General features: G+C 49.5%; 1 protein-coding gene across 5 annotated transcripts in view; it reads left to right on the top strand.

Annotated features, from left to right (window-relative positions):
- Window positions 1-3,769: 3,769 nt before the first annotated feature.
- Window positions 3,770-20,855, top strand: part of Pafah2 (platelet activating factor acetylhydrolase 2) — a 32,081-nt gene continuing 14,995 nt past the window's right edge. The window contains exons 1-8 of one of the 5 annotated variants that reach the window (XM_057785020.1): window positions 3,788-3,830; window positions 4,432-4,589; window positions 9,363-9,497; window positions 10,673-10,823; window positions 11,550-11,646; window positions 17,867-17,935; window positions 18,349-18,487; window positions 20,415-20,528. In XM_057785020.1, coding sequence (XP_057641003.1) covers window positions 9,408-9,497; window positions 10,673-10,823; window positions 11,550-11,646; window positions 17,867-17,935; window positions 18,349-18,487; window positions 20,415-20,528 — 660 coding nt within the window. In that variant the 5' untranslated portion in view covers window positions 3,788-3,830; window positions 4,432-4,589; window positions 9,363-9,407. Of the gene's footprint in view, window positions 3,831-4,398; window positions 4,590-9,362; window positions 9,498-10,672; window positions 10,824-11,549; window positions 11,647-14,877; window positions 14,980-17,866; window positions 17,936-18,348; window positions 18,488-20,414; window positions 20,529-20,855 lie in introns of those variants that run through there. The other 4 variants (XM_057785021.1, XM_057785024.1, XM_057785022.1 and 1 more) reach the window with 4 other exon arrangements.

Below are 20,855 nucleotides of genomic sequence, written 5' to 3'. Positions count from 1 at the left end.
AGAGTGTCGTTGGTGGGTGTTGTTCAAGGAGCATAAAACAGCATTGTCAACATTTACCATGATGCTCGCCCCAAACCCTGGGATGATGGTGGGAGGGAAGTTCTCTCTCTGGTGGTCTGGAGGGGACTGGCTTTAAGCTGCAGAGGCAATCTTTCCGGGTGTTGGAAGTGTTCTACAAACAATGCGGGTTGGGGGTGGGGTGGGGCGCTACACCATGAAGATGACTCTGAGGTCCAGAGCCCTCAGTGGCCCCAGGTTGGGCTCCCAGAGCCTACAGAACAGATCACAAAGGCCTGTAACTCCAGTTTCAGGGGATCTGACACCCTCTTCTGGACACTGTAGGTACAAGGCACGCACGTGGTGCACTTTACATACCTGCAGCCAAAACACCCCGTGCACATAAAATAGAATAAACCTTTTTAAAAATCGGGGGAACCAGGGAGATGACTCAAAGGGGAAGCCCACTTGCTATATAAGCATGAGAACCTGCATCTGACTCCCCAGCACCCATGTAAAAAGCTGGACATGGTTGCATGTTCCTAAAGCCCCAACATAGGTGGACAGAGACGAATCTGAGGTGTTCACTGGCAGGTCAGCCTAGCCCAAAGAGCAAGCTTCTAGTGAGAAAGAGACCTTATCTAAGGCAATCAGGTGGGGGGTGACAGAGTAACACATCCAACATTCTGCCCTGTGTCCATACGCATGCGCACACATTCACAATATGCACTGTACACACACACACACACACACACACACACTCACACACATGCTCACATACAGTTTTGAATTGTACATTTAAGATTAGATGTTTAGTGGACAGGAGAGAGGGCTCAGCGATTAAATGCACTGTTTTTCCAGAGGACCTAGGCTCTACTTCCAGCACCCACATGGTAGCTCACAACCCTTTAGTTCCAGCTCCAGGGCATCTAATACTCTCTTCTGGCTTCCATAGGCATATATATATATATATATATATATATATATATATATATATGCAGTTCACATGCATACATGTAGTTCACATACGTACACACACTGAAAACATCCATCAAGATAAAAGTAAATCCTTTTTTTATTTTTTTAAAATATTTATTTACTTATTATGTATACAACATTCTGTCTGTGTGTATGCTTGCAGGCCAGAAGAGGACACCAGACCTCATTACAACAGATGGTTGTGAGCCACCATGTGGTTGCTGGGAATTGAACTCGGGACCTTTGGAAGAGCAAGCAATGCTCTTAACCTCTGAGCCATCTCTCCAGCCCGATAAAAGTAAATCTTTCAAAAATATTTTAAAAACTTAGAGTGTTTAGGCTGGGCATGGTGTCACATACCAGTGATCCCAGCCTTTGAGAGACAGAAGGAAGAGGAAAGTATGTTTGAAGCTAGACTGGGCTACATAGTATAACCCTCCTCTCAAAAACCAAAAGAAAATTAATGCTGTTTATTACATACTAATTTCATCTTGATTTTAGGAAGTAGTGTCCTAATTCAGTAGGGAGGAGGAATAGAGAATCCAAAGTTGTTCATCCAAATACCAGTGGAAATCTGGTGTGAATGATTGGGGCTGACAAGACCACGGACACCAAAATGAACAGCAGCTCTCAGCTTATTCGGGAAGCAGAGAGCGGGGTCTGTGTTCTTAGCCACACTCTTCTGTTACATCGATCATCAGAAAGTACATAGTGGGTAAGTTACCAATCTGTTGATGTTTCCCTTCTTTCTTGCTAGACAGAGAGCAGCTTTGTGTATGTTCCCGACCAGATCTCCTTCAACCTGGCTTAGGCACAGGGGAAAGGTCGGCATGTAGCTGCCTTGAAGGAAATCCTACATTATTGGAGGTCAGCATGCCTGACTGGAGAGTAGACGGTGGAAGTACAACCTCTCCAGCCCCTCCTAAAATATTTATGTTCTGCCACCGCCCCCAACCACAGCTCTAATTGAATCTTCGGCTTAATATATTGCTGTTATCTCTCTTCTGATGACCTTATCATGGCTCCTGGAGGGGTGGTGGTGGTGATGTTTCAGGAGGAGAAAGGAACCTTGAGAAACCTAAGGCAGGATTAGAGACACTGGTGACTCGCTGGGACATGGAGATGGTAAATGTAGGACCATTGACCTCCAGGAGCTCAGTTTGTTGGTGCACGCCTTTAATCCCAGCACTGGGTGGGGGGGAGGGGTAGAGGCAGGAAGTTCAAGACCAGCCTGGTCTACAGAGTGTGTTCCAGGACAGCTATGGCTACACGAAGAAACCCTGTCTCAAAAAAAAAAAAAAAAAAATACAAAACAAACAAACAAAAAGAGCCTTCATCCTGGTTGATGTCATAAAGTGAAGTTAAAGACACCCAGAAAGGAGTCTGTAATTGTTCCATTGACTGAGAAGAAGCAGAGGTTGGGACCGTGGGAGTCATCAAAGTGTCTTAGAGAACAACACCGTGGTGGACTGGGGCCACTTAAATGCCAGGGTAAGAAATTGGGGCCTCATTCAGTAGATTGTAGAGAGCTGTTGGGTATGTGTGAGAGAGCTGTTGAGTATGTGTCGCGATGGTGGGGCTTTGACAGTCTCACTATACGATCTAGGCCTGGTCTCTGTGTCCTGAACACTGGGGCTACCGATATGTACCCTATGGTTGAGCTTCATGGATGATCCGGTTTTTTTTTTTGTTGTTGTTGTTGTTGTTTGTTTTGTTTTTTGGCTTTTTTTTTTTTTTTTTTTTTTTAATTTTCGAGACAGGGTTTCTCTACTGTAGCTTTTGGTTCCTGTCCTGGCACTAGCTCTTGTAGACCAGAGCTGGCCTCGAACTCACAGAGATCCGCCTGCCTCTGCCTCCCGAGTGCTGGGATTAAAGGCGTGCGCCACCACCGCCCGGCTCATGATCCGGTTTTTGTTCGCATTTATTGGACTGGCCGATCCAGCCCTCACGTCCTGTGACTCTGTAAGCCTGAACTCAGTTACATCTCATCTGAAATCTCCACACTCCCTGCACTAAGTCCATCCTTTTCTCCTCTTCCTTTCAGCACCTTGAGACTCGGTTCCCTTTCTCCTAGCTTGGGCGGGTGTTTTTCAAGGTTCCCACACTCGCTCTGATTCTCCCACCCTTCTCTGAATTCTGCTAGATGGTAAATTCTGTTGATCCTCGGGACAGTATCTTGTTCATCCATGTATCTCCAAAAACCCACCACGGGGCACGCAAATGGGGGTGAATAGAAGAAGGAGGGCTGAGATGTGGACCCCCGGATCTCTCGGGCTCCTCCCTGTGCTCGGCTAAGTGGGTCCTCTGAGAACAATGGAAAATCTCAGGTGTCAACAGGGGTGTTTGACAGCTAGAGACATACCTTCAGCTTAAACAGTCAGTCTCATATTTTCACAGGAAACAACCTGTCTACAGTAACAAATCTCCATCTCCACATCTTCCTGAGAACAAAGTGAAGCCAAGTGTATTTCCAGGCACGCCTGGGAACTATGTGAGGGCCAGTGAGGCGGAGGGTTACTTTCCAGTACTATAACCCTCCGCTTGAGCCGTGTCACCTCGGCTGCTGCTCCGCAGACCACCAGGGGGAGCAATCTCACCGTATCCCTGGCCTTGGCAGGTTTCAGGCATTCCAGGGTGTAGTCAGGAACTCTGGGAATTGTAGTCCTGGGATGGCAAGGCGGTCTATCGCGTGCGCCTCGGGACTTGTAGTTTAACACTTAGGGGCAGAACGTGGGTTTAAGCTCCCATGCTGAATGAATGGAACTACTACTCCCAGAGGGCCACGGGCTCTAGGGCGGTGTCGGGTTTCCGTCGAGCAATCCTTCTAAGATTGCCTGAGTGACCAGCTTGACTGGGTAAGTTTGATTGACGAAAGCTCCAACCTTTTCATATTCCAGCGTGGGGCCTTCTTGTCTCTCAGACTCAGAACCTGCCCGCTAATCTTTGGTCTTCATTGTTTCCTATTCAGACAAGTCCCGTCAGAATCCACCCCGCACCTAAGCCCTCCTAGGGTCACCGCTAACTGCCCCTCCCACGCCCCGCGATTCCCACCTTGACCCTCACGTCCCTGAGCGCCGGCTGCTTTGTGTCCTCCACGCTGCGCTCCACTCCTCTTTGTCCTGTTTGTCTTGCGGGTGGAAGAGGACTGCTAAATTCTTCCTCCCGGTGTTGTGAACTTGAAGTGCAGCAGGGGACTCTCTCACCCGCCGCGACCTTGGGCGAATCGCACAGGCTCTCTGGGACTCATTTCCTTCTTCTGTTTTCCAGTGTGTGAAAGAGCTTTGTAAACTGCACGGCCTCCACAAACAACAGAGGTTCTCTTTGTGCCATTTGTTGGTGCCCTAGAACATTCTTATCAGGACAGCCTTTCTGGTTTTGCCGCCTCGTTGCTCAATCCTGTCCCTTGAGATCTTGATGTCTTCATCTATGACCGGGTTATTTCTTCACTTCCTCCAGAGACCAAAGATCAGACAGGCCCCGAGCCTGTGACCCCCAGAGAGCTTTGTCTGAAAGGAAGCCCGAGAGGTGTGCTTATTCTTGGAATAGCTGGTGATGAAAAGTCCACGGGGCTGGCAGAGGGACAGAGCTGCTCGCTGGAAGCAGGACTCCAGCAGGTCAGCGCTGCAATGAAAGCCCCATCCCTTCCCTTTGGGCTCTTCTGGGCCTCTTTAGTGGTGGGTGTGTCTCAGGCATGGAAAACCTGGGAGAGAAGGATTCATTTTGCCGAAGGAACCTATGCCAGGAAAAATGGAAGGCCTCAGCTGGGTGTTTTGAAAGAGAACCACAGCCTTGCTGGTTAGTTACTAATGTCATATGAGTAATCACAGTGTACCAGGGCTTAGGCCGTATCAGTTCCCTTCTGAGAAGCATCACATATGACGCGTCCCTGTTTTCCGTATAGGAAAGTTAGACTTGGAGCAGTCATAGAGTTAGACTAGTTAGAGCTGCCTCACGAAGCGATAGTATCTTCCGTGTGTCTTCAGTATGCCATGCACTTTGCACACGTTAATCTTTGATCTTGTGAGTAGCTGTAGATAACAGGTTTAGAGTTAAGGCATCGGTTGAAGATTGCACAGATGTGGCTGGCTGGGTTTTTCAGTGGGTAAAGACATGGTCACACCTGATGACCCGGGTTCTATCCCAGGAGTTCACATCGTGGAAGGAGAGAACCAATTCCTGCAGGTTGTTATCTGATCTCCACATGGGTTGCCATGGTACCCCTCCAATAGATAAATAAATGTTTTATATATATATATATATTATATAATATATTTAAATAAATAAGTAAATATGTATATGTATACACACACATATAGATAGCTCTCAACCAGCTGGTAAGTAGCAGAGATGGAATTCAAAGTCACCAAAGCTTCTCTTTTCCTTCTATAGCATAAGAACTTTATTCTTTTGATAAACATGACAGATTAAAAACTAACTGAGCTAAATATAGTGGTACCCGCTTATTATCCTAGCACTTGAGGGGTGAACAGGGAAATCTTGAATTTGGGGCCAACTTGGGCTACCCAGAGAGACCTTGCCTCAGAACAACTGAGGAGAAGAATTGGAAGATTTTAAAGCCTAAAGATAACAGAGCGAGTTCTTGCTGTCTGGGGAAAGCACTTGTCCTACAGGGAGAAAACATGACTTTTGTTGTTGTTGTTTATTTTTTGAGACAGGGTTTCTTTATGTAGCTGTGACCGTCCTGGAACTCGCTCTGTAGGCCAGGCTGGCCTCGAACTCAGATCCACCTGCCTCTGCCTCCTGAGTGCTGGGATTAAGGGTGTGCGCCACCATCACCTGCTAAAGTTTGGTCTTTGCACTGTGGAGTTTCCACGAAGGGGAAAGGCATACGTGTGTTAAAAATTAAATAGCACTTATTGGAGAAAGTAATTCTTTTAACAGTTAATTATTTGTGCGTGACTGGGCACTTGTGGATTGTGGCGAATGTGCGGGGCCAGCGGTCCGTCTCCTCTCCTTTCACCATGTACATTCTGGGAGCTGAACACAGACCATGGGGCTGGGAGGCAGGCTCTTTTGCCTGCCTAGGAGCCATCTTGCCTACATTAACCCGTGTGTTTCTGGGTGGCCATGGTGATTTGTGCAGTGAGATGGGGTAAAGTCCACAGGGTACGCTCAGGGTTTGTTGCGTGTGTGTGACCGTGCGTGTCTGAAGGACATACCCTCTCTCAGAGATCCTCAAATCCTGCTGACCGGAAACACCTGGGACTTGAAAACATTAATTTGGAGCTAGGAGCATAGCTGGTAGAGTGCTTTTTCTTTTTTCCTCCCTGAAAATGGAGGAAATACAGTTAGGGATTGCAGCGAGGGTGGGTAGTAAGTTCATAAACCTCTGACATAGATTTCCCACGGACGTCATGGGAAGCAAGTCACTGAGACTGCCGGGCTAGACACTGCACCTCGCAGCAGCCTGTGTGGGGAGTCCGGGGGAGGAGGCTGTGCTCAGAGCTGAGAGGAGGGAAGGCCAGATTTAGCCAACTTGTCCCAGCAGGCTAGGAGGTCTCCCTGGGCCCGGTTGAGGGAGAGGCCCCAGCTAGGCACTGCCATGAATTGTGGAGCCGAGGTGAGCAGTGGACAGCCCTGACCGACTCCCGTGCCGTTTATGAGGAATAAGGCCGGATGTCTCTTCGTGGCAGTTTGCAAGTGAGATTGGCCTTTAGCCCCCGTCTTGTCCTTGGACATCAGTCAACACGAGCTTGGGGAACTCAGGCTGGTTTCCAGTTAGCCCCAGCCTGGTCAGTTGTCGTCTTTGGTTTTTATTTTTATTTCCAAGCAGAATTTAGCTGCTGGGCCCTCTCAGAAGCCTGCCAGCATCACCAGAGATCTCTACACCCCACCTCCATGACTCTTTCCTGATGCTCACCCCAGGACTGATCTCAGCTGAGACCAAAATCCCCTTCCACAAAACCCTGACCCTGCCTCACCTTTGCCTTCCTGCTGGCTCCCAGATCTGCACAGTTGCCAAACGCTATTGACTCTGCTCTTCTTGCCGTCTACAAATGTAGCTAGATACTTGCTCCTGCCAGGTACCGTGCAAGGTACTTTAATTGCGTGGTTTCATTTATCTCCATAGCAACCACAAGACTAAGCCAAATCCCCTTATGCAGATACAGAATGAGGTTTAGAAAGATTAGGTTAAGGTGCCCAAGCTAGATGGCAGAGGAGCTGGATCGCAGGCTTGAGTCATTCACGGGGGACTGCTTAGTTGCTAAGACGCTTGTCTCACAGATGGGAAGACCTGAGTTCAGATCCTTAGGGCTCACAAAAAAAAAAAAGACTGGTCGTGGTGGCACATGGCTATAACACCTGCACTCAGGAGAAAGAGGCAGGTGGTTCTCTGAGTTCAAGGTTAGCCTGTGTACACAGCAGGTTCCAGGACAGTCTGGGCTATGTAGAAAGACCCTGCCATTAAAGAAGCAGCAGTCAGAGGCCAGTGAGGTGGGGAAACACTTGCTGCTAAACATGACTGACTTTGATCTCTGGGACCCTCGAAATGGGAGAGAAACAACCCCTCCAGTTGTCCTCCGGCACCCACAAGCGTGCTGTCACGCGTGCGTTTCCACACGTTAAATAAATAAAGGTAATTTTAGAAATGAAAAAGAAACCAGACTTGATGGTTCACTACAACCTCAGTGTTGCTGAACTGAGAGGCAGCCAGGCAGACCCGGGAAGCCTGTGTGGCCAAGGTCTAGCTCAAGAGAGACCCTGCCTCAAACAACAAGGTGGGAAGGGAAGTGCAGGAGACCCGCATGTGAGGTTGGCCTTTGGCCTCCGCATGCCTGCAGCATGCATGACACAGATGCATGGGAATGTGTACACACAGCCCTCGGTCTCCTTGCAGCCAGCACTGGCTGCCCTGAGTCTCACAGGCCTTTGGCTACCACTTCCGTGTCTTTCCTGCCTCCCCCTGCTCTCTGCTCCCACGCTCAGGGGACACGCAGTCTCTCCCTCTACTCAGAACTCCAGTGGCATTTTGTCTCTCCTTTATGACAGGATCTGCAGCTACTCCGCTGTCATGTGATCCACATGTGTCCTGCAGCCTCAAAGGGGGAACCTTCGGAGACTCCTCCTTCCCTCCAGCTGCACCGTCACTGCCGCCACAGAACTTAGCTCCCCTCCTCTTTGTGATAGTGCGGGTCTTCAAGTGTGCATCGGAAAGCCAAAAGGGGAAAACAGATAATAGAAAGAAAAGCCATCTCCTCCCAACATCATTTCACAAGAGTCTTTGGGGGCTCTCTGGGGTTTCCTTCTGGACCAGATAATTGGCAGTCAGGTGGTCTGTGTGTGGTGACGGTTATGCTGGGACCTTGAGCAGCTCATTGAGTCTCTAAGGACGTTGGCTTGCTCAGTGATGCAAGCGTGAGTATAGAGGTGGAGGCCAGGGGAGATTGCCGGGAGCCTTAGCGGCAGCCACCTCTGAGCTCTCCTTGCCCAGGCTTGCTCCGACTTGCACACTGATCCTCCCAGAAGAGGAATCGGAATAATGTCAAAACAAATCACGTGGGCCCAGGACCCTACCTGTGCAGTTGGTTTTGGCTATCATGGATAGGAATCTAAACTTTGTTGCTTTAAACGGGATGGGTTATAGGTTAACCCCCCACCCCCACCCCGCTGGGGTAACACTCTCTGCCCTGGTTCACTGTAAGTTTGGTCCTGATACCTCCTTTCTCAGAGAGGTGCTGAGGTTAGATGAAGCAGTGTCTGTAAGGGGCACAGTACAGTGCTAGCAGAGGAAGCAGTAGGAGACGCTAGGTCTCAGTGGGTGCTTTTAGCCTTAAAAGGACAATGTTGTCTGGGCGTGATCACTACAGCAGTTAACTGCTGGGTGAACACGTGGTAGGTGTAGTGTCAGCGCGTGTTAATCCTGAGGCAGGAGCTCACGACGTGGCTCAATGATGCCCCTGACCTAATCCTCCAGCCACCACTTCCCCAGTGATGGGGTTACAGGTGTTTACTACCACAACTGTGTTATGCAGTGATAGGAATTGAAACCTGATGTCCTTGAAGGCTGGGCAAGCACTCTACCAGCTGAACCATGCCCCCAGCCCTTGTGTTTGTAGGTTTTGAGGGAACTGAGGATTAGCTCATGGCTACCCTCTCCTCACCCCACCAGAAGAAAACGAAGAATGCAGCCTGCAGGGCTGGGAGTAGAACACTTGCTCGCACGTGCGCACACCGTCACAAAAACAGCAGCCACAAAGCCAGCCTGTAAATGTTGGCAAATCGTGAGCGTAAATGATGCATTGAGTGGCCGACAGGAAGGTTGGGGTGATAAGGGCGCCAGGAAGTAGATAGGGTTGGCACATGACCTAGAGAAGCAACAGCGAAGAAGAGACCAGCAAGAGGCTATTCTGTGTTCTGCTCTCCAGGCAGCAAGTTCAGGACGCCCAAGATTTGATCCTGCTGGTGATGAGATGGGGACCGGACAGTCTGTGTGCTTCCCAGCCATCGCAGGACCCCACCATGTTGGCTGCACAGATGTGATGGAGGGTCAGAGTCCTGAGGTAGGGTGTCCCAAGCTCCATCCCTGCGCTACCCCATGATTCCCGCCCGTGTGGGGTCTTCACCACTGTAGGTCCAAGCATGCAGTTCTGGGGACCTGGGGTACAGGTGGACTGGGCTTGGGTATCAGCCCTTAGGCCTGTTTTCCTGTCTTCCTGCCTTTTAAAAAAATTCTTCTTTCAGCTGGGCAGTGGTGGTGCACACCTTTAATCCCAGCACTCGGGAGGCAGAGGCAGGCAGATCTTTGTGAGTTCGAGGCCAGCCTGGTCTACAAGAGCTAGTTCCAGGACAGACTCCAAAGCTACACAGCAAAACCCTGTCTCAAAAAACCAAAAAACCAAACCAAACAAACAAACAAAAAACCTCTTCTTTCAAAATATTAGAACCTTCCCAATTGATGGGGAAACTCAGTTCTTTCTCAGGCGAGTGTAGGCGGAGTGGGGGCACAGGGGCCCTGCACACTGGCCTGACTCTGCGCCTTGGGTGGGAGGATGGTGTCTCCTGGTTTCATCTCCTTCCCACCTTCTGAACTGCCTGCCAGTTTCTAGGCTTTTCTTTCTCTTTGTTTCCCCCTCTTCCTTCTCCTTTTTAAACTTTTTTTTTTTTTTTTTTTTGAGACAGGTTTCTCATGTAGTTCAGGCTGGCCTCCAACTGGAAATGTAGCCAAAGATGGCCCTAAATAAACCCCTGGTCCTCCCATCTCTGGGACTCCAGGCGTGAGCCGCCAGGGCCCCACAGGTTCTTAGGTTTTTGTTCCTAATGGGTGGACTCTCCTCTGGACTGTGAGAGACACCTACTTCCTGGTAACCTCTCTCCTGCTCCCTTCTGACCAAGCATCCTGCTGCCTCCTGAGAGGCAGCCTGGGAGAATGGCCTGGGTGACCTAATGTGCCACCCTGTTCAACCGAAGAGCAAATCCAGTTCCACCGTTGGCACCAAGCCTAGGCCCACGAGCTCGTGATGTTTTGGTGCGGTGCCGTTCTGGGATAATTAAAAAATGCAGCCTGCCGACTGGAAGAACATAAGCTATATGTTCTTTATGCTCACAACAAATCGTCTCTGGGTTTGAAGAAGCTTTTGATTCTCTATGTTGCAGTCCAGCCTGGCTGGTGCTGGCTCCTGCTGACTCCCAGTGTCTAGGCTTCTTGGCCCAGTAGCTGCTCTCTTCTTTTCTCCAGGGGAGCTTCTTCCGACTCTTCTACCCCTGCCAAGCATCAGAGAAGTACGAGCAGCCCCTGTGGATTCCCCGCTATGAGTACTGCTTGGGCCTGGCTGACTACCTGCAGTATAACAAGCGCTGGGTGGGGTCTCTGTTCAACCTGGGCATCGGTAAGGCTGCCTGGCCCGGGGCCCTTCCCAGTGGCCTGTTTCTGTCCCCAGGAGAAACCTAGGCAGACACAGTAATTTTAAGCTTGTACAGTCCAGTCCTTGGTATGGAGAGATGGGAGAGAATTGAATGTGTGAGAATTTGGGTCATCGCTTCCAATCCAGGCTTTGTAATGTACTGATAGTAGGCAAGTCCCTTACCCTGCTCGCCTGCCAGGCTTTGTAGAGCTGTGGGGCCAGATATGGGAAAAGCCTCTAGTGCAGCATTTGGAGCGTCAGGTGGGGGCATGGCTGCGATTCCTAAATCTAGCACGCATTCCTACCTGCTCTATAGATCACAGCCCCCCCTTTTATTTCAGTACTGGGGATCAAACCCAGGGCCTCATACATGCTAGGTCAGTGTCCTACCACTGACCCGCATCCCACTAGCCATGCGCTCCACTGCCACCCCAGCAGCTATAGCAGACAGTCTTGGTCCCCAGGGAGCATCGCCACCCCTGCAGCATGCCCTCTGGGCCGTTCTGCCTCCTTCATCCCAAGTCCCCACCCCAGGTGTCCCCATGATCCGGGCATCTCTCACATCTGCCCCAGACTTCTTCAGTACTGCCTCTGTGGATTTTTTTCCTGGTGGTTCTGGAGAGGGGAGGACCACAAATGCCCACCCCTGCCTGTACTCAGGCTGCCCCTGTTCCGGGCAGCCAGAGATGCTACAGCCTGTGTCTCTGCCAGGATCTTGTCGCTTGCCTGTTAGCTGGAATGGCCCCTTTAAGACAAAGGAATCTGGATACCCCTTGATCGTCTTGTCCCATGGCCTAGGAGGCTTCAGGTAAGAGCTTTGTCCCTTGCACCGTGAGAGTTGCTGTGTCTTAATGCAGTCTGAGGGTCGAGTCACAGGTGTCTCACCTGCCTGCCACCTTACTGCCCATCTGCCCGTTGGCGTAGCTGGGCCTTCCCTCCCTAGACCCAGGCTTCTTAAGGCTTTCCACTTGTGACTCTCTTTTGCTGGACATGGTTACCTGACCGCCCACTGTCAGAGTGTGTAAAATAGGAATACAGGTCAAACATTTGCTGGTAAGAAATCATAAAGGAGCCGGGCGGTGGTCTACAAGAGCTAGTTCCAGGATAGCCAGGGCTACAGAGTGAGTTCCAGGACAGGCAGGACTATGCAGAGAAACCTGTCTTAAACCCCCTACCCCCGCAAAAAGAAATTGATTTTAAAATAATGATTTGGCACACATATCATTTTACCACTCATTAAAAGCAAAAGCAAATTTTTTTTTTTTTTTTTTTTTTTTTTTGGGATTTTCGAGACAGGGTTTCGAAGCTTTTTGGTTCCTGTCTTGGAACTAGCTCTTGTAGACCAGGCTGGCCTCGAATTTACAGAGATCCGCCTGCCTCTGCCTCCCGAGTGCTGGGATTAAAGGCGTGCGCCACCACCGCCCGGCAGCAAAAGCAAATTTGCCTCTGATGAGCTGGATGGACTTGTTTATTTTTGCATAAGGGATTGACTCGAGGGTAAATATTTGATACCAGAAGTCCTAGAGCGTCTTCAGGGTTTTTCATGATTGAGTTTTGATTTTATGGTCATCAATGCTGAGAATGTCGCTTACATAAATACCTAGTACAAAATGACAGAACCATGCTTAGGGGCATTTCAGAAATTGGAAATTTCATCTTAATCCCAAGCCAAGATTCATTTAACACTTCTTTTTGTGTGTGTGAAACTCAAATTAGCACCCCAGACTCCAGTCCTTTTTTTTTTCAAGATTTATTTTTATTCTTTTTAATTATGTGTGTAGATTGCGTCTCCGCATGTGGGTGTGTGCGTGTGGCTGTGTGTGTGAGTTCAGGTATTCACGGAGACCAAAGGAGTCAGGTCCTGTGGAGCTGAAGTTACGGAGAGCTGCGAGCCACCTGATGTGGGGCGCTGGGAATCAAACTTGGGTCCTCTGGAAGAGCAGCCAGTGCTCCCTAACCACTGAGCCATCTCTCCAGCCACCCCAGGTGCCAGTCTTTAAAAATCCAACATTCCACTCCAGTCCAATCTAAAACTAGACTAGCTTGATACCGACACATGGAGGAATGATGGCGGACACACGAAAGGTCTTTGTTTTCTGTGGTTAAGCCCAGAAGAGCAGAGATCTTTGTACGGTAAAAACATTGCAATTCGTGGCATGCAGCAGCATCAAATCTGCGCCCAGGTGTTTCCGGTAGCCTTTTTGACATAGCCAGGCACGATGGCATGGCGTAGTGCATGGTACACGTGCGTGCAGAGCCCAAGGGAGCAGAGAAGTTTCCAGATGTAGCTTGGGCAAGCAGTGCCAGAAACACCTTGGATTCATATACCATTGATTTTCAATTAATTTCCGGTCGTCTGGGAACATGCTAGCCTGTGCGACCTAACCTGCAAACCCTACCCGTGACAGTTGTGTGCCACAAGGGCTCGGGAAAGTTGTGATACTCTCTGAGCCTGGGTTTCAACATCTGCCAACTGGATCCGTGGCTCCCACGTGGTGCTTTATGAGATTTTTATTGGACTGTTTCCTGCTAGGTGCACAGCCCTCCAGTTCTCTCCCAGACATTGGGCTCCCAGGACCCTTGCTGTCCACACCATGGGGTGTAGTCTGCTTGCTCTCCCTTAGGTGTGTTAGTGAACTTTCTGTCGGTTCATCCGTGAATATATACATCCGGCTTATTTCCTAGAATGCAACATGTCTCAGACGCTGCCAACCCTCCAGCTCTTGTCCACACTACAGGCAAGAAGATCTGTTTTCAAGATGGCAGAGTGTAGTGGCTCACATTGGTCAGTCTGGAAGGCAGAAGCTGCAGGGTTCTGAGTTCAGTGGGTGCTGTGTGGTGATGCCCTGTCTTACACCAAAAGAAGCCCGGATCTGACCTTGCTAGTATCTTGAAGAATGCCTGGCAGATTGAGGTCTCAGTAAACATTTGTTGAGTACATCAGTGTTCTTCTAAATAAAACCTTTTTCTCCTCTCCTCTCCTCTCCTCTCCTCTCCTCTCCTCTCCTCTCCTCTCCTCTCCTCTCCTCTCCTCTCCTCTCCTCTCCTCTCCTCTCCTCTCCTCTCTTCCTCCTCTTCCTCCTCCTCCCCTCTGCCTCCCAAGTGCTGGGATTAAAGGCGTGCGCCACCACTGCCCTGCTTGGTTTCTTTTGTAGTAAACTGATAGCGAGTCTGCTTGTGAGTATGAGAGTCACACTCAGCCTTCAGAGCCCGGTGTGTGTGTGTGTGCGTGCATGTGTGTGAGTGTGTGTTGGCCTATCAGAGAGAAGAAACTAGGAAACAGGCACTCCCCACCCATAGCTAAACTGGAGAGAGCAGTGAGCACGTGATCTGGAGGTGACCCTTTGACTAGGAAGCTAGGGACAGTCCAGTCCTCAGTAGACCAGAGTGAGCCAGTACAGACGTCCTTCATTAACACAAGTGAAATTCCAAGAGGAAGAGGGAGGGGGTCAAAGAACATTTTCCTTTTAGTTTCTCTGGTTAATTTCACCTTGAAATTCTTCCCTTGTTCACGGATGGGTAGCTTCCCATGCCAGGGAAGAGCCTGAGCTGTTAATACTGCCTAGCTGGCTTCCAGAATGCCACTGTTCCCGTGCTCCCAGGGAGGAGCCTGTGCCTGTAAGTGTCACCTAGCTGGCTTCCAGAAGGCCACTGCCCCCCGTGGTCCCCACATGGCCCTCTGAAGTAGGCAGATAGGCATGTCTGGACCCTGAGCGGCGAGCAGCAGCTTGTCTACATTACACAGTACACACCAGGAAGGGATGTGAAGTCGTTCATCTGCCTCTCTGGAAGCCTGGGAGACACGGGAAAGAAACCTTAGAAATTGGCTCTCCCTTAGTTGTGAAGGTATGCTTAACAGACCACACCAGATATGAGGGTCTAAAGCATATCAAATTCATTCCTTCCCCGGGCACATTGTACATGCCCGTACTCATGGCCCCTGAGAGGCCGAGAGCATCGCAAGTGTAAGCATGAAATAGGCTGCAAAAGAAGAAAGCAACACCCACCCACAAGCAAAATGTCTTTATTTCTCTCTCAGTTAAAGCCAGCTAGAAGGGCAGGCACAGCGGCATCTGCTGATAACCCACCACTTAGAAGCTAGAAACGGGAGGATCAGGAGTTCAAGGTCATCTTCCAAACAGTGAGTTTGAGACCACCCTGGACTACATAAAGCCCTGCATCAAAACACAAAGAAGTGGCTGAGGGGAACCAAAGACAGACGTTTAGGGCTGACGTCACAGTTGCATGACTGTGTCAGAGCACCAGACTTTATAATATTGCTCTACTATGTATGGCTTCCATTATAAAGTTATCTCATGCCCTCTGGGGGCTACTTTTGTTCCAGTCTACATCTGCATCCCAGGTAATATAAAGGAGCATTCTATTTTTGAAAGGGAATCTCTGGGATGCTCTTATGTGATACAGCTGACTACCTCTCATTTGTTAGGGCTGTCAGCTCTGTGTGAGTCTTTAAGGCTTAGAAGATGGTTAATCAATGCCAAGAAATGCTTCAGGTGTAAAATGTGCACCAGAGTACAAAGTCTGCATGGGAGTAAAAGTCTACAATAACATTTCATTTATTAAAAGTTTTATTATAAGCCGGGCGGTGGTGGCACACGCCTTTAATCCCAGCACTCGGGAGGCAGAGGTAGGCGGATCTCTGTGAGTTCGAGGCCAGCCTGGTCTACAAGAGTTAGTTCCAGGACAGGCTCCAAAGCCACAGAGAAACCCTGTCTCGAAAAAAACCAAAAAAAAAAAAAAAAAAGTTTTATTATATTTAGAAATTAGAGTGGGTTACACAGATTACAGCAGGTGAAATAAGGTAAAAGTATAATAGGCTATTATAGCTTAAATAAAACAGATCAGTAAAGTCAGACTGCTTCTTTTTGCTTTTTTTGTTTTTTGTTTTGTTCTGTTTTCTTTGTTTTGGTTTGGTTTTAGTTTTTTGAGACATGGTTTCTCTGTGTAGCCCTGGCTGTCCTGGAACTCACTTTGTAGACCTGGCTAGCTTTGAACTCACAGAGATACGTCTATCTCTGCCTCCCAAGTACTGGGAGTAAAGACATGCACTACCACTGCCCGTCTCTTCTTTTTTACTTAAGAAATAGATTAAAAATATTTTTTTAGTTGTTTCTGCATGTGTGTATGTGCACTTGTGTGCAAGTGTCCACTGTGGCCAGAAGAGGGCACCAGATCCTTTGGAACTGGAGTGATAGGCAGCTGGAGTAGCAAATGCTCTAACAACTGAGCCGCCTCTTCAGCTCTCAGTTTCTTCTTACTTGTTTTGAGACAAGATCTTGATGCATAGACAAGGCTAGCCCTGAACTCCTGACCCCACCTTCATGTTTCAAGTGCTAGGATAGCACGTGTGTACTAGCATGTTTGGCCTGCCTGCCTGTCTCCCTTCCTTCCCTCCTTCCTTGCTTCCCTCCTTCCCTTCCTTCATTCCTTTTTTGACAGCAACTCATGTAGCACAAGCTAGTTTTATACTCACTATATAACTAAGGATGACTTTGTACTCCTGATATTCCTACCTCTGCCTTCCAAGTTCTGGGGTTATAGTTATATGCTACCTCAACTGGCTAAAATACCTTTTTCTTTGTATTTTTTGCAGTCCTGGGAATTGAACCCAGAGCCTTGTGCATGCTATGCTAGGCAAATGAGCTACCACTGAGTTACAGCCCATCTTTTTTTTTTTTAATGTGTATAGGTGTTTTGCTTGCATGTATATCCGTATACTGCATGCATGCAGTGTCTTTGGAGGCCAGAAGAGGGTCCCAGAATCTTTGTAACCGGAGTTATAGATGGTTGTGAGCCACTATGTGGGTGCGAGGAGTCAAACCTGGGTCCTCCAGCAGAGCAGTCCGTCTCTTAACTGCTGAGCCAGCTCTGCAGTCATCCCAATGCCCCTTTTTAATGTTAAAAAACATGACTGCTTGAAAATTTTCAACTGCTTTTGATTTGTCTGTGTGTTTAAATTTTATTATCATCACTTAGTGCTTGTGGACTCATTGGTGGAAGGTAAGAACAGCTGTGTGGAGTACGGGCTCTCCTAGTACATGCGTCCTGGGACCACGTTCAGGGTCCTAGGCTGGTGAGGCAAACGCCTCTACCTGATGAGCCACCTTTCCGGTCCTTGTGTGGTGTTTGTTTGTGGTTTGTTTTTGAGACAGGTTTCTCTGTGCTGCAGTCCTGGCTGTCAGGACTCACTCTGTAGACCAGGCTGGCTTCAAACTCACAGAGATCTTCCTGCCTCTGCCTTTCAAGTATGGGCGTTAAAGGCACGCACCATCCCCACCTGGCCCCTTATGTGATTTTAAAAAGTATTTATGCTGAGTACCGTGACACGTTTTTAATCCTAGCACTCAGGAGGCAGAGGCAGGCAGATCTTTGTGAGTTCAAGGCCAGCCTGGGTTACATACATAGAGAGGTCCAGAACAGCCTGGGCTATACAATAAGACTCTGCTCAGTGGGTTTAGTACTTTATGTACAAGCATGAGACTGACTTGAGTTTGATCCCCAAAACCTGTGTAAAGTCTGACCATGGCCACACACACCTGCAATCCCAGTTCAGGAGTGGATGAGGCAGGAGGCTCCCTGGAACTCTCTGGCCAGCGAGTCTCACAGAATCGATGTATTCTAGGTTTAATGAGAAACCCTGACTGAAAATAGTAATAATAAGGTAGAAAGTGATTGAAAAAGACACCCGACAACATGGCCTTCACATGCAGACACACACGTGTACATATATGTTAACACACAGGAACACACAAATCCATTAGCGTAGTTAGCTGGGGTTGGGGTAGACTGACTCAGTGGGGTGGAACGGCATCTCGGGTTGAAGATTGACTTGCAAACGCCCTGCCTTCCGGGATGGAGCCCGGAGCCCTGGGATGAGGGCTGCACAGTCTGGGGAAAGTACTCAGGACCACCCATGACACCTACTGCCAGCCTTTTGAGGTGACCGCCAGCAGAGTGTGGGTGAAGCTGGGCCGTGGTTTTGATCTCTTCTCTCCGTGGCTCTCCAGGGCGCTGTACTCGGCCTTTAGCATGGAGCTGGCCTCCCGGGGCTTCGTGGTTGCTCTCCCGGAGCACAGGTGAGTGAACTCCAGTGAAGTGCGGTCAGGTGGATGCCTGCGAGCTAGGGTACAGGCTAGTCACTGTCAATGTGTTATTTCGGTAGTTCTGTTTGTGGTGCTGGGGCCTCAGACCCACACGCATAGCAAACATTCTGTCCCTGAGCCACATTCCTGACCCCGGTATATTATTTCTAATAACCACACAAAACAGTTATCATATCCATTTAAAAGATGCTCAGTAGCTGGCTGAAAGTGACTCTGGGCTCAAACCTAGGTCTGTCCCCAGCCCTTCTGCTTCCCTGCGCATGCCCCCGTCTCCTTACCTGCCAGCCAAGCAGAAAGCCCCTGTATTATGGTCGGAGGGGAGGGCGCAGATAAAGGGGAGAAATAAGCTTACCGCTGTCTTCTTTCTGATTGCACATGTGCTTCAGGGACCAGTCAGCTTCAACTACCTACTTCTGCAAGCAGACCCCGCAAGAGAGCCAGCCCACTGAATCGCTGGAGGAGGAATGGATCCCCTTCCGCCGAATCAAGGAAGGGGAGAAGGAGTTCCACATTAGGAATCCTCAGGTAGGCTTGAGCCAGGTGGCATAGTCGCAGTACCACGATCAGAATGGCAAGGTGGATTCACACCCTCTGGTGTTAATCCAAAGATGGGACCCAAATCATCACAGCCAAATTAAAGCAAGCCAGTAATTAAAGTAAGATTTTTTACTCCTGTACACGGCTGCTTCCCCAAGGCAAGGTTCAAGACACTAGCCTTGGATGTGAGGAAGTCAAATCTTTTGCAACCCGTGGGTTTCTAAATGGGGGGTTTGGTGGGCAAAGTAGTCGGGGTTATGGGAGTGGAGAATGAGCGTAACAAGTTAGTCCCTCCTGGAACAAAGACATGGCTGCAAAATGGGCCTAGCAAGGCGGTCACAGTCATAACAACGTAGTCATAGTCATAACAAGGTAGTCGTAGGCGGTCATATAATCTTTTGAAGTGAAGACAGGGTTGCGAAATGGTTATAAAGAACTGTTTGAAGCAAAGACATGACGGCCGTTCCGGAGCAGGCGGTACAGACCATTTGCAGTGAGGGTTACAGGTGGGGCCTAGCCCAACCCTTGAGAAACAGGTATAATCATAAACAGGAGTGAACCGAGTTTGTCTTTACTATAAGATGGCTTTTACACCTAAGATAGAGGCCGGCTGGTTCTGCAGCATATCGTGGTTCTAGCCATCTTTCCGTCTCTCCAGCAAATACCTGAAGCTATTACTTTACAAGGGAGCAGTGTTTTTAGTTCCTAGTTCTGGAGACGGCAGGCCAAGGTCAGGTGGACCTATTGCTTGGGGCCTCTGGTGAAAGTCCCTGATGGCAGGGAAGCTGGGGTGTAGTGGCCTCCCCAGTCCCTCTTCAGGGCAGGTCCCCAGTGACTTAAAGACCTCCCACTGAGCCCTGCCTTCTAAAGACTCCACCTTCCAATAGCATCCCCAGGGAGAGCAGGCCATTAACATGAACCTTCAGTCAACCACAAGCAAGACTTTTAACCACTTTTCTTTCTCAAAAGCCTCAGTGTAAGCCGGGCGTGGTGGCGCACGCCTTTAATCCCAGCACTCGGGAGGCAGAGGCAGGCGGATCTCTGTGAGTTCGAGACCAGCTTGGTCTACAGAGCTAGTTCCAGGACAGGCTCCAAAGCCACAGAGAAACCCTGTCTCAAAAAACCAAAAAAAAAAAAAAAAAAAAACAAAACAAAAGCCTCAGTGTAGTGGCCTGAGCTCCCCACATCCGTGAGAATAGATTAGGTATGACTCACAGGGCTACTGAGGTTGACAGAGTCCATTTTAAGCCTGCTTAGGCGGCAGCGGAGCTGATTGGCTCATGTTGGTAGGAGGTAAGGTGAGTGGGACCTCTGGGGCAGCCTCACAGTCATGGGACTTGCTCTCAGAGGGGGCCAGTCCATCCCTGCCTCTGCATAACTCCCATCTGCAGGCTGACTTTCTTTCTGAGCGCCTGCCAGCCCTGCCTACTGATAGTTAACCATCAGCAAGGGACCAGGCTCTGGGCGTTCCCTGGTTCTCCATCACAGCACCAAGCTCAAGTGTGAAAATTCCTGGTAAAGGATTCCTAGCCTGCAGAGAAAGAGGCAAGAGAAAAATTCCCACCAAAAAATCCATTGTCTGGTTGTTGGGGGCGGGGCAGGGTCAGTCCTTAAAAGGCGGGGTTAACGGGAGAAGGGGTGGCAGACAAAGGCTTGAGAATAAGAACACTGACAGCTCCTTCTGTTGGCATAATGTTCTCATGCACACCATCTCGTGTGGCCGTCCTGGTGGCCCTGCGGGTAGGCTAGTGGAATCCAAACTCCAGGGTCCACTCTCTACGATCTCAGTATCCGTGTGAGCTGCACGGGACCACAGTGTCTGCAGAGATGCAGTGGGCAGACCCCCTCTCCTACTGAGTTCTGTGGGGGCTGAGTTGTGGTTATGGGGTGCTCCAGCAGACTGGCTGTGTTGCAGGTCCACCAGCGGGTGAGAGAGTGCGTGCGGGTGCTGCAGATCCTGCAGGACGCCTCTGGCGGGAAGACAGTCCTCAATGTCTTTCCTGGTGGATTGGACCTGATGACCCTGAAGGTACGACAGCAGTTGGGATGACTCAGAGCTACACCTTCCTCACAGCCTTGCTGGCTCACAGCCACCAAGAGCACCGGGAGACATCAGGTTGGCATAGTGGGATCTAGAGTCTCGGATTTGGCAGCTCTGCACCCTGATGCCCCCCCTCTGTAGGCTCAGTTTCCCTGTGCATGTGTGGCCTTCGTTATCACCAGATTCCAAGCAAGAAAGATAGTTGCTAAAACCCAGGCCTGTGCCCAAACAGCCCCAGAATCCAAAAGAAAAGTCTCTTAGCTTCTAGGCTGTGGCTTGTGTGGATGACGCAGTCGGCATGGCCTAGTCACTGTG

This window comes from Chionomys nivalis, chromosome 11, assembly GCF_950005125.1.
Source record: "Chionomys nivalis chromosome 11, mChiNiv1.1, whole genome shotgun sequence".
Classification (NCBI taxonomy): Eukaryota; Metazoa; Chordata; class Mammalia; order Rodentia; family Cricetidae; genus Chionomys; species Chionomys nivalis.
Note: the sequence above shows the minus strand (reverse complement) of the source record. Positions and strands in the feature narration are given on the sequence as shown.